Genomic DNA, 13569 nt, shown 5'->3' on the forward strand with positions numbered 1-13569 from the left:
CCCAGGGCCGCCCCCGGGGGCTCGTGGGCGTCCGGGCGCGCGGGGCCGGAGGGCTGGCGAGGGGCGCGGCGCGCGTAGGCAGGCCGGCGCGCGGGGGCTGCAGGAAGCGGGGGCGGCGGCCGCTCGGGCCGGCTCCGCGGGGTTAGAGGCACCCGGAAACGGATCCGGCCGCGGTGCCCGCGCGAGCAGGGCGCCTCGCCGCAGGCGGGAGGCGCGGGCGGGCGGCTGCTGAGTAATCCCCTGCGGCGGCGGGACGCGGCTCCGCCCTCCCCGCCGCCCCGCGCCCCGCCCCGGCCGCCCGGCTCCGCCGAGCTCCCGACAGGTTGAGCCTGCCGGGCTCCGGGCGCGCGCGGGCCCGCAGCAGCCGCCCGACTTCGCCTCGGCCCTGCGCAGAGCCTCGCGCGCCCATGGCCGGCTCCGAGCAGCGGCGGCCGCGGCGGCGGGACGACGGAGACTCGGCCGCGGCGGCCGCGGCGCCCCTGCAGGACGCGGAGCTGGCCTTGGCCGGCATCAACATGCTGCTGAACAACGGCTTTAGGGAGTCGGACCAGCTTTTCAAACAATACAGGTGACCGACGCGTCTGCTCCCCTACCCAGGCCACGCGCCCCTCGGGCTGGTCTTACGAGCTCCCTCTGCGGCAGGCCCTTCCCCTCCCGTTGGTCGCTAATCCCTGGCCCCGGTCCCCTGGTCGTCTCCCTCGGTTCGAGCCGCAGCTGGCTTCTGCGCCTTTGCCACATCGCCCCTTTTTACTCCCACTCCGTCGTCCTTTCTGTCCCCGGGACCCGCCGCGCGTCCTCCCCGCGCTCCGGCGGTCTCCCCTCACTTTATCTCCGGTCTCGCCCCTCCGAGAGGGGCGTCCACTGTTTAGCCGCTGCTCGGTCGCAGGTTGCCCTCCCGCCGCCGGAGCCCAATGGTGTTGGCACCTGCGGCCGGATGCGATTGGAGGCGGCTGAGAGCCTTGGACTTGGAGTGTTGTGCCTCGGGCTCGCGTGCCGCCCGAACAGCCTTTGTGGCGCGGAGCGCAGCAGCTGCACAGGATGCTTGTTTCTCGTGCCTCGCGTCACTTCGCATCCTTGTGCATTCCAAACGCTTTCACTGTTTGCAAACATATGCACGATTGCCTGGCCAAGCAGGAATTGAAAACCTCAAACGAACTCTGCTGGCTCACCTCTCTCCGCCTATCTTCTGTACTTCAGCCTTCAGATGAGTTCCTAATGCCTTTCAAGCGAGCATATTTGTTATGGATTTCTCTAACTTAGAGGAAGAAAAAATGAGGGATTTTTAAATGTGTGTAAGAGTGGAAGGAAGAACACATGTGTTGAGTTCATTTTTATTTGTCTTTTAAAAAATGAAGGAAAGAACTGAAACCCGGTAGCTTTCTCGGGAGTGTGGGAGGAGCCTTCACTTTAATTGGGGACGAGAAGCATCTGCCTTCAGGTTGAGGAAGCAAGTTTGTGATTTGCCCTTTGAATGTTGGCAAGTCTCTGGGGTGTTGATTCGCTGCTTCCCTGTAAATGTTTAAGGGTCATGAGCTTTTACACTTTTCTGGACCCGGTGGTTTGGTGGGAATGAGAGGAAGGATGTGCAGCTGTCATTGAGAGCCAGTCTGCAAGGAACGAGAGGAGGGAGAGCTCGAGCTACAGACGCCTGCAGTTTTCAGACCTGGTAGAAGGGTGGTTTCTGCCGGCTGGAGCTTCCACAGTCGTAGTGGCAAAGCTGCACAACCGTGAACTTTTCACTAAAGACATTTTACTTTTAAATGAGGTTTTAACCTGAAAATGAGAACTTACCAGCTTTCCCCAGAACATGTTATTTTTAAAACATAGTAGTCTGATTTCAAGCCAGAGATTTATCTAGGCTGTTCATGGAGAATAGATTTAAAAGATTTAAGGTTTCCCTCAGTCTCTCTTGGTCAGTTTTTTAGTCTTCTGAGAATATATACGACATAAAAAAAGAACATATGACTGTTTCATATACCGTGCTAGACCACCAGTTTGTGTTGTATGAGCGAGGGCTGGAGAGAGTCTTAGAGTCAAGTTTACTCTCTTTGGTTGCCGATCAAGATACGGTGTTTGCATGTCTCCATAGTGCTTGCTTTGGAATGTTCTGTCACTCATTTTTAACGGTTATTTTTTCTAAACTGCTTCAGTATAGTACTTAATTACTGCTTCCTGGTTCCTGTATACTGAAAGCATGAAATAAACACTGCTCTGCAGTTATGTTTTACCTAGACAATTTTCACAGTGGTACTAGAGGGCAGATTGTGGTTATAGGAAAACTCTTTATTGCAGCAACAGCAGAGAGATGCACCTTGAAAGGTGTTTCTCTGTGGGTGAAGGAGGGGGAAGGTGTCCAAGGAGGATTTACATTTTAGAGATAGGAGCTGTCTGCTTGTATTTTATTTTTCAAATACAGTTGACATAATATATTAGGTGTCCATCCTAGGGAATCAGACAATTATGTACCTTACAAGTGATCGTGATAAGTCTAGTACCCATCTGACACCATTCACAGTTAATCCAGAATTACTGAATGTGTTCCCTATGCTGTACTGGGCTGCTTATATTTTGAAATGAAAACTAAAGATAAAGAAGGAAACAATATTGTGGTGTCTGTTCTCTGCCAAGCGCGGTGCTAGGCACATTTCCTTATATTCTGGGTATTCTAGTGACAACTCTAGTGAGGAGTATTTTATCATGAGAATTTTATAACAAGGGACTCGAGTCTCCATATTTAGCCTGGACTAGGACACAGCACTGTGGTTCTAAATCAAGGGCCCTTCTCATTACACCGTTCCTCCTGCCTCCCTAAATTGATTAGATTTTGTAATTTTCCCTGTGACCTTGTTTTCCAGCAACTTAAACTTTTTAAGGGGTGGACGATGGTAACAATATCTTGTTGGCTTTCCCATAGTTAGTCTTGCAATCCCAGTTTTGCTGCTCTTGTAGGGACTGACTCCGGTTTCTCAATTTGCTTCCTTGCTTGTGGGATGGGAGTAGCACCCATGGTAGTGTGGTTGTTAGAATGAAAAGGAATAATTCATGGTAGCTGTCAGAATGGAAGAACTCAGTAAACACTAGCCAGCTTTTGTATTCGACTTGATGCCTTCCCTATAATTATTATACTTTCTTAATAATACAGTTTGAATAAGAGATAAAACATCCAGTAAGAAGGTTGCTCTTATATTTAAAGGTAGCCTCACATATTGCATTGGAAAGGTTTATATCCTGTTATACATTAGAAACTTCTTTTCCTGTTCCAAAGTTGAATGGCCTGCTGCAAAACTCAAAGGTACTGCATCAGAAGTGTTTGAGGAACACCTCTAGCTCCGTTTACAGAAGAGAGAGCAACTGGTTATTTCCTTTCTTAGGATTGTTTTGTCACAGACAGCCACCCTTCCCATATAAGTAAACCTTTCAGGATCTTATTGTTTAAATTTAACAACGGAAACATTTTGTATCTAGAGTAGCAATAACTTTTTTATTAGAGGAAGAAGTTCATTTTCTCATGCCACATTACTAGGATGATAAAAGTTTCATCAACAGCTACCTAATGGGAAGTGGTTATTTCGTAGAAGCAGATTATCACGAAGGCCATTCTGAATAGTGGAAAGTCTAGATTATATAATTGAGGCATCATACATATAGGAATTAGAAATATAATTTCCTAATGGAGACTTTCTTTTGAGACATAAATCATGCCATAGTTGGGAATTCAAAACATAGTTGCCACTTTCATTGTAACTACAGTATTGGGTTGGCCAAAAAGTCCGTATGGTTTTTCTCTGTAAAATAAAATACACATTTTTCACTGTTACCAATAACTTGATTGATTTGAATATTTCGAGTATGTCGGCTATCTCCCGTGTGGTGTAATGTTGATTATTCTCAATTATTGACCCAGTTTGATCGCTCTCAACTTCAAGTGGTCTGCCCAACCTCGGAGCATTGTCCAGTGAGACATCTCCGCACGAAACTCCGCAAACCACGTTGACATGTTTGATCAGTCACAGCACCTTCTCCATACACTGAACAAATCATTTTTTGCCTTTCAGTTGCGTTTTTACCTTTCTTGAAATAATACAGCATAATATGCCAACAATTTTGCATATATTCTTCCATCTTCAGTATTAAAATGGCTACACAAAAAATTCACCAATTTTTTTTTGTATTTTTTTACTTACAAAAATTTTTTGTTCTTGTTTATTCTATTACAGTTGTCCCAGTTTTCCCCCTTTGCCCTCCTGTGCTCAGCACCCCCTCCCCAACTCCCACAGTTAGTCCTCACACCATTGTCCGTGTCCATAGGTCATTCATGAGAAGTTTTGTTTAAATGCACACTGATAACGACAACTGTCATCATACAGTCTAACAAGATTGTTTCGAAAGAAGTTAAAGACAGCTCCGTGCTACTAGAGCCATCTTATGGGAAAAACCAAAGGAACTTTTTGGCCAGCCCAGTAATAATGCGACAGGTCGTTGACGCTAACCACCGTCATGCACTTGGGGGTGTGTTCCCAGAGGCTGGGACAGACTGGTGCTGCTTTGGGGCCTCTCTATTTTGGGCCTAAGGACATATCTGTACAAGTGCATGATACCGACCACCTGGATCCAAATTCGGGGTCTTGGTCTTCGAGCTTAGTGTTCTAATCCAGCAGTGCTCCCCCTCTCCCCCTTCTTGCACACACACTCACTCACTCGCACGCACATCCAGACCTTCAGGTGCGCCGGCCCAGGATAGGGTAGGCTGTGGTTACGTGCACAAACAGCGCTCAGTTTTTAGGTGTTGCGGGGTGGAACACTGGGAGACATATCCATGGCCTGTTGCAGTGGAGAGAAGCAGCTTGTAGCCCAGCTGAGCACGTAGTGGGGTAGAAGTGAGTTTAATTAGGAGTTTGGCGAGATGGGGAAGAGAAGAAGGGGGGAAACATGAGAGGTGGTACGGTGGAAATGAAGCCTAGGAGAGTAAGCAGTGAAGAACCCCCGTGGAGATGGGGCATGGAATCTGGAGAAGAGGGATGAGAATTGCAAAGCTGATCGGTCTGGCAGGCTGTCATGTGTGCTGGCTCATTCTCCACGTAGGTTCCCAGATCCAGTGCTTGGCCCTGTGAGTCAGTGCTGCCTTTCAGCGTTACTGCGCTGCTAGGTGTTTGGTGAATCACTGTTTATGATGACCATTGTCCCTCACAGTGTGGCCCTCACATCCATAGTTAACTATGGGCTCCTTGGGGCCTCAGGGTCCTAATATGACCCTCTTTTTCTCATTTTTGGTTTGAAATATTTGTTTTACAGTCAGAGGGCTAGCAGTAGAAGTGATGCATACTGAGCTAGGAGGAAGGTGGGACATTGGAGCTTCTGGCCAAAATGATCTGCGTAGTTCCTATTTCCACAGGCTTGACGTTTCGGCTCCCTCCGCCCCTGGAGGCCACCTTCTCCATCTCCTGCTTTAACCCCTGGTGTTCTTGCAAGCCTTAAAACATCTATCGTTCTTACCCCTGCCAACGTTACCAGTTTCTGCCTGGAGATAGTATTAATAAAGTCATATTTTGTCATTGTCAGCTAAAACAAGAAGCATGTAGTGGTTATATGTTCATCAAGGAGAAATTGCATGAATATGATACAGAATCAGTAAGTAGTTGGTATTATGAGTTGTGATGTTTTTCTCTTCCATTTTATTTTAAATTATAAAAATGGCAAGAATGTCTTGAAAACAAGAAAAATTCATTGTAAGTAATATGTGTATATTTAAAATGAATATATGGACCCTAAATTGTTGAGCGCAGTTGATGGCCATACCATCATGGTATGTGTGGTATGTGTGTTTATCCGTGAGCGTGTTGATTATGGGGCCAGACTTACGTAGAGATGGCTGAATATCCCAGGATTGCAAACTATGACCCATTGGCCAAATCCAGCCTGCCGTTTTGTAAATAACGTTTTTTGTTTTTTTTTTTTTTGTAATTACATTTTTTCATTTATTTGTTAAAGGTATTTTTATAGAATTTATTTTTTTTATACTTATATATATATATATATTTTTTTTTTTATTGTTGTGCAATTACAGTTGTATGCCTTTTCTCCCCATCCCTCTACCCCACCCCAGGTGAACCCACCTCCCTCCCCCCTCTCCACCCTCCCCCTTGGTTTTGTCCATGTGTCCTTTATAGTAGTTCCTGTAATACCCTCATGCAGCCACACTCGTTTGCTTCTGTATTTTCTGTGGCTGCCTGTGCAGTACAACAGCAGAGATGAATGAATAGCTATGACAGAGACCATATGAGTTGCAAAGCCTAAAATATTTCACTCTGAAAAAGTTTGTGGACTCCTGCTTCAGATAGTAGTTCTCCCTAGAAAAACTCAAAAGGCATGTGTGAGAGATCTGGGCCAGTAGGCATCTGAACCTCTTCCAAAACTGTGTTACATACTTTGGAGGACAGGAAAAGCTTGCAGGCCGCCCATGATTTCTCCATGATTTGGCTACTCTCGCTGCCAGAGTCTATGGAGAGCCCATAGGTGCAGAAATGCAAGAAAAGGAGAAGCTATGAAAAGCAGGAATGGTGTAAGGGAACTGGCAGGGGAGATGGAACTCATTTGTTGCTTTTTCCATTCTCTTTTCAACTCAGTAGTGTGTTTGGAAAAGGGTTCATGTTTTGTTATTTTTTTTCCAACTATTGCACTGTCTGAAAAGGTCTCAATTAAATATTCATGAATGATTCATTTGGCTTAATTGGGATTCTTTTAAAAATGCAGCTGCCATAGAATAGTGGGAGAGTATGGATAGGAAAGTATCAGAAAAAAGTGAATACCTGTAGTGAGGGGGAAGTTGTGTATGTAGAAACACACAAAGCTAAAAACGGGAACCCTTAAAAGGATCCGAGCGCTCTGAGCCACGTGTGCTGCATCAGCAAGTAGCTGGGTGAGGTTCCCTCCTGCTCCTGCTCTGGCTGAGTGGAGCTGTACTGAGGGAAATGGTATTTTGATGAGGGTAAGGAAGAAGGGGGGGAAGAAGTAATACTGAAGCATGGAGCACTTTCTGTCCTAGTTACACAAAGCCACTTGTAGATCCCCAAACACATCGTATTCCAGGGGTCTAGACCTCCTGCCCAGGCTGTTTTAGGTCCTGAAGCACCATTTTTCACACCCAGCCTCCTTTGCTGGGGTCGTCTTCCTCTCATGGCAACAGCAGTGGGACTCTGAGGGGTCTGGTAAAGAGAAGGGCTCCAGCAGGAGGGAGAGTATACAAGCAGGATGGAAAGTAGATGGATGTGTTGCAAAAACGAATTTCTCTGTTATTTCAAAACTTGGCCTGGTGCCAGCTCTCCCCCTCCAAAGGGGTTGGGGTTGGCTGGGGAGGAACTCCTCTCTTCCATCTCTTACTCTGCTTCCTAAATTCATAGTGTGTTGTTCAACCAGCATAGGTCCAACTGGGGATCAAATAAGGCCATTGTGGGGTAACCTGGGATCCATCTAGCCACCACTCCAAGCCCTTTTGTAAGGGCGGGGGGGCAGTTCATTCTGAGTTCTGAGCAGGTGTCAGGCGCACAACATAAATGAGTCAGTATTGGTCATATTGTGAAACCCTCGTAAGTCTAGTTAATACTCCTTACCCCACACAGCTGCAAAAGCATGGTTTTATGTAAAACCCTTCATAAATTTGCTTTGTAAAAAGGAGAAAGTCACGACTTGCTGGCCTTCAGTGTGAAGATGGAGAGAGAGCGGCTTTCCTTCACGTGTAAGATGGTTGGTGGTCTGTGATCTCAGCCCTTTCCCCAGCGAGGGCTGCTTTCCCCATCTCCGTCTTCTTGCTCAAGAATGTCAGAGCGCAAGAAGTATAGCTACAACAGGTGGTTACTCCTGTCTTACAGGAAAGCAGTCCGTTACTAACAGTCCATTATTACGGAGGAAGCCCCTAGGGAGTGTCTGCCAGCTGTGGGACACAAAGGTGAGAAGCAGGTCCTTCAAGGAGATATTGCTTACTTAATGTTCAAAAATCTACTTCAAAAAAATGTCACTTTAACCCTTAGTCTTGTCCAAAGCTTGTACTATCTGTGAAATCACTGGTTTAGGTGACTTTTTCCTCCTAATACACATCACAATAAACACACAATGGTGCTTACTCTGTGCCAGGCTACCCACCAGCGCTCCACAGAGGGAAGCGCGGTGACATTGAATGACATGGCCAGGGTTCACGGTGAGTGGGGAGACTGGGTTTGAATCCAGGCTGGCCGGCCCCACAGTCTGTCTACCCACTATACTACCTCTCTTCTGTGACTCTGATGGTAAGAGAAGTTTACCTGTATGCTGCTAGGCCATTTTGGGGTGAGTTCCCCCAGCAATATGCAGACCATATTCCTACACCCAGATGCTACCCTCTTCCTCAGGAATGTGTCAGCCCAGGCTTTAGGCCCTTGGTGGCTCCTAGTCTTGGACAGGGTAAGGTCCGAGGTCCTGACCTGTCATCGGATGTCCTGTGATCTGGCCTCTCCGCTTGTCTGCCTCCCTTCTGTCTCTTCCTTGTCCCTCTCCCTCAGCTGTGCTGCAGTATTTTGCATCATTTAACTAGTTCTGGCCCGTCATTCAGGGTGCAGCTCAGATTGCCTGAAAAGGTAGTGTGACTCCTCCGTGCGCCTGCAGCACCCTTCTGCCCCTTTATGCAGCCCTGGTGGGCGTGGGTGCGGTTCACACGGCTGCCTGTCTGAACGAGGGGGCTGAGATGGCAGAGACGGGTGGACTTCCTCGTCAGGTGTTCTAGCCTTCCTGAGGTTCCTGCAGTTATGTGGGGCCCAGGAGGTTTTACAGGCAGCATACCTGGGCCTCTGTATTTGCCGGACAGCAAGTGCAGCCTGAGGGCAGCCTTTGTTCCTCACCCCTCCCCATACCGAGTAGTGGTCATTTCTCTTGACCCAGTGTAGGTACCTCCAGAGCGCCCCCTGGATTAGCACTCTGGTGTCATAAACTGGTAACACGTCTCCCGACTGGCCCATCAGCATCTTCCCTGTGGACCATCCAGGCCCGTGCTTAGTGTGGGCAATGAGGAGCAGAGCTGCCACTGAGCACATGACTCTGGGCTGCCCCTGGGTGGTGGTGGTGTGACATGATCCACTACTATTTGATTCTCCAGCGTGAGAAGGTAGAAACCTAGCTCCCTGACCCCAAAATGCCTGCCCAGAATTTCAGGAAGAGCTGGTCTCCCGCAGATCTTGGTGGCTGGGAGGGGAAGCTTCCCTGAGCAGTGGCTCCTGACTCCCAGGTCTAATGCCCTGTTTCTTTAACAAATATTTTGTAATTTCCTTTTATGATCCTAAAATGAAATTGATAGATGGAACGACCTGCCCATACATACAATGCTCAAACAGCAATAGAATGCTGAAACAGTACTATAAAGAGGTAAAATTTCGTGATAAAAACACACGTCAAGTGTAAATGCTCAGCACAGCTTCATCAGAAATGAAGTAGGTAGATGCTTGTACCTGTGTTCAGTGAATAAGTTTGGATATAAGAGAAGGTCAGAAGCCATTCCATAAGAGAGAAAGAGAGCAGGTGCTTTTGAAAATAAAGCAACTGGCCAGACTTCTCTGTGTATGTTCAGGGAAAGCAGGGCTATCCCTTTATTGAAGTAGGGGTAATGCCAAGGCAGAGCGCTGACTGGTGAGCTGGAGATAATGAGAAAGCATGACATTTTTGCAACGAGCCAGGCCGCCCGTGTCAGGGCGGTGTCAGAATGCTTCATCCCTGCATTAGCCGTGGGATGTGTGCTGACAGAGTGTCTCAGAACACAGACCTCGCATCCTTGAGCCTCTCCAAACCCAGGTCCTCTGCACACCACAGTCTTTAGTGGCCGTCTAAGATTGGAGGATAAACTGGAGAAACAGAAAAGGTTATAGGGGATGTCGGGTGGACACGGGCGGGGCGTGACCCTTGAGGACTGTATCAGAATAAAGTAAAAAAACAACAATCAAACCCAAAGTAATTTCTTTATGTAATTTTTGTGATGTTTACATTTCATTATACTACAGATTTTTATTACTGGATGGCAAAAATGAAGTGTTTATTAATGAAGATCATTGGTATCCAGTATTTCATGGATCTTTACACATATGTAGAGGAGCTTTCCACACCCCTGTGAAACTGGCACGTGACGGCCGGGAGTGCAGGCTGGGTAGCTGCGGTGTGCTGGCAGCTCACATGCCACAGGCAGCGTTGCTGTCGGTGACGTGATTTCCTAAAATCGTGAGCAAGCCCTGATGAAGGGTCTGTGTCAGCAGAGCCAGAATGACTTTGTGCCGCTGTGTCGGGGGAGCTGGTTTTAGAACTACAGAACGGCAAGCAGGTTTTCATCCCTGTGAATTCCCAGGTGTTCAAAAGTCTTGCAGGACACAGGACAATACATGGGACTGTCTAGCACATTGCAGGACGTACTGTGTTGCCGGCCCGTCCACTACCGTCGTGGTGTCACCCCCAAACAGCCCCATGGATTTCAAGAACAGCTCCATCGAGAGGACAAGGGACAGGGCATGAGGCTCAAGATCGGTTTGGTGTCTGCGTCTGAAATCCAGGGAGCGAGGGGGCTTTCTGCTGACAGGAAGGGGAGAGGCTGGCCAGGCTGGCGCAGCCGCTGCCGCTGCTGCAGGAGCCAGGTGGAAGAAGACGGCACCTCCGTTACATCTGTGACCACCCGGGGTAGGATTCCTCCAGTGTTAGGCCCCCCTGTTACTGCTCCTGAACCCCAGCTTTTCTAGGTCACACCCATGGCATCTAGGGCCCAAACAGCTCCAGGAATGGCCGTCAGCGGGGGTTCCGTCCCTCCTCATGTGGATGGGGAGCGAGGGGGCCCTTCCCTTCTTCATTCTCAGCGGGGAGCTAGCTTGTGGGCCCTGTGTCTTTCCGCCCGCAGGTGCCTTTATTTCAGAAGCATGGTCTCCCTTCCCTGTCACCACCCAGGATTTTCTAACTTTGACCCTCAGGGTATAAACCAGCCAACGTCCTTCCCAAGAAGTGGGCAAGGTTTTCGGTCAAGTAGGTCACTCACACACACAGAAGGAGCGAAATCCTCAGGAATAAGGACACAGTTGCCCCAAAGTTACTTAGTCAAGGGGACCACAAAAGTGATTCTTTTAAAATGGGAGAAAACAGGTCAGAATGCTTCGTGATGATTTTCTGTTCTGTGGTACGTAGAAGCAGCTAGGTGGAAATATCACAAACACACGCACTCTCAGTCTCCGATAGGGCGCCCCCATGCACGGATCTGCAGAGCTTTCTCTGGGCCCACCCCCAACCATGACACCAGTGTATCCCATGATACATGTTAAGCCCCCCCATTCTTACATGCTTGGTCATGCCACCCTAACTTCCCACCGGGTGGGGCTTTCCTAGGAAGGCGTGAGTCTGAGTGTGATGGACTCTTGAGTTTTGTGGCTAAGGAGCGTTGTGTGCTGCTCTTCCCACTCTGGCCTTCCTGCCGTCTTGGTAGGTCCTTTTGCTTCGGGATGGCACTTTCTTGCCTCATCTCTGCAGCAGCTCTCCTTCGGGTTTTACTTCGTGTAAATTCTACATCCATTAAGTACCATCACCAGATTAACAGATTTTGAAATATTTTTATCTCTGTCACAAGTGAAATTTTTGGTGCTATTTTAACAGGAGAGAAAATGAGGGAAAATGACATTTTGTACCCATTGACTTTGCTAAGTGATGGAGAGTCAGGTTGGAGAAGCACTTGGATGAAACTAAAATCCGTGCCGTGTGGCTTCCTCAGGATTGTTCCCAGTGTAATGAGTCACTGTCAAGGCTGCAAGTGCTTCCCCTACGTTTTGAACAGCGAATTGCAAAATCTCAAGTTCTGTGTTGTCAACTGATCTCTGGAGCTAGACAGCGAGATACCTTTGTGTCCTGTACAACATGCCCACCCTCTTTATTCAGGTCTGAAAGCAGCACATGGAACTCATCAGCTGCAGACCTGTCGGATTTGTGGCCCCCGACCACCCATGGCGAGAACGGGGCTGCCTTTGTCCTGCGGTCCCCGGAGTGATGGGGCTCCTCATTTTTCTCCACGCTATAGCGAGGCTTGCGTTGCTTTAATTGCTTAGAGTCTTGTTCATACCTGGGATGCTGTTTGTTTCAGCCATCAAGCACGTGGATCGGAATGGTTTTTGTTTGTTTCTGCATTGATGATGAGTCATTCATTACTTTGAATTACCAAAATAACAATTCGAGCTAGAAATTATGCCTCTCGAAAGAGCACGGAGAAGAGGCGGGGAAGGGCCAGGGGAGAGGTAGGTTAAAATGGCTGTCTAAAGTGGTGTACACAGTGTCTGGACCCGCTGTGGTGGGATTCTCAGAGAGTTTTGTTCTGCAGAAATTGCTAATGCAAAAATGACAAGCACTGAGAAAACGGTTTGGGTGTTTTCTGTGGCATCTCAGATCTCGGCTTGGCTTATAAGAGAAACTACTTATAAGTAGTTGAGGTTTCCTTGAAATTGTGAGCTTTTCTCTTGCTGGGAGGATGTTGAGTTTCATCTCAAAGTAAAAACCTCAGCTCATTCTGTTTCAAGTCTAAATTTGTAGTGAAGGAAGCTCATGAATAATGAAGTGAACACAAATGAAATTTTCTCGACCTGTGCTCTACTAACAACTAAGGAAAATGCAGATGCTTTGGTAAGAGAGACAGGCTTCTGTACAAAGTTCAGAGTTGTTTACTAAGAACTAGTTCAGTAAAGTTTTGCTGTGGAGAACAAGTCTAGTTTCATTTTGAAATGCCTTGTAACTAACAGAAATCTTAAAATTGCTAAATGATCTTCTAAAATAAATTAGTGTTTGAATTGCTTGTATAAACAGCTGAGTGTGTTTAATCCTCCAAAGTATTCATGCAATTTGTGGGTTATTGCCACACATAATAAAGGAACCCTATTATAACTTGTTTAGGAAATAATGCAAACATGTTGATTCACTTAGTTCCTTTCAAAATAACCCTTGTTGAAGGACTGGTTGGAAAAAGCTTTTTAGGTAGTTAAAAAGCTTTTTAGGTAGTATGATAAAATGTGGTTTGGGTGAGCTCTTTGTAAGTTGCTTATCAATGCTGCCTCCATCTGCTACTGGCATTCAATGGAGATGATAGAGTTGATTATGTATTTGTATGACTTAAGCTACAAAAGGAACTAATGCTGATGACTTGGGGAGACATTTGATACACATTAATGACAGAATTAGAAAAACTGTTAAAAATGACTTTATTTAGCGTATATTTTTAGAATATATCAGTAGCTTTAAATGAGCATCAGACTTTAGCAATAAATGAGTGTGAATTAGCAAAGCTGGAGAGGAATTGGAATAAAGTTAGAAGTGTTACAATCTTGTACTTACACAACAGTCTTGGCCTTTGCTTGGGTTGCTGCACAAGCAGAGGATAACGGAGTGGTAACCAAGTGGGACTTCAGCACTTCCTCTGAATGCTCACTCCTTAATCCCCATTTTCCTGACAGCCCTGAGGATATCACTTTGCGTGTGAAAAAAAGGTTTACTGAACTCAATTTAAGAAAGGTTATGAGTGGAGTATCTGGCCCCAGCCCTAGAGTG

General features: G+C 47.1%; 1 protein-coding gene across 1 annotated transcript in view; it reads left to right on the forward strand.

Annotated features, from left to right (window-relative positions):
* Positions 1-282: 282 nt before the first annotated feature.
* Positions 283-13569, forward strand: part of TTC39C (tetratricopeptide repeat domain 39C) — a 100427-nt gene continuing 87140 nt past the window's right edge. Inside the window, exon 1 of the mRNA XM_024580140.3 lies at positions 283-568. Within this exon, the coding sequence (XP_024435908.2) occupies positions 408-568 (161 nt within the window). The 5' untranslated portion in view covers positions 283-407. The remainder of the gene's footprint in view (positions 569-13569) is intronic.

Source organism: Desmodus rotundus, chromosome 10, assembly GCF_022682495.2.
Source record: "Desmodus rotundus isolate HL8 chromosome 10, HLdesRot8A.1, whole genome shotgun sequence".
In the NCBI taxonomy this organism is placed as follows: Eukaryota; Metazoa; Chordata; class Mammalia; order Chiroptera; family Phyllostomidae; genus Desmodus; species Desmodus rotundus.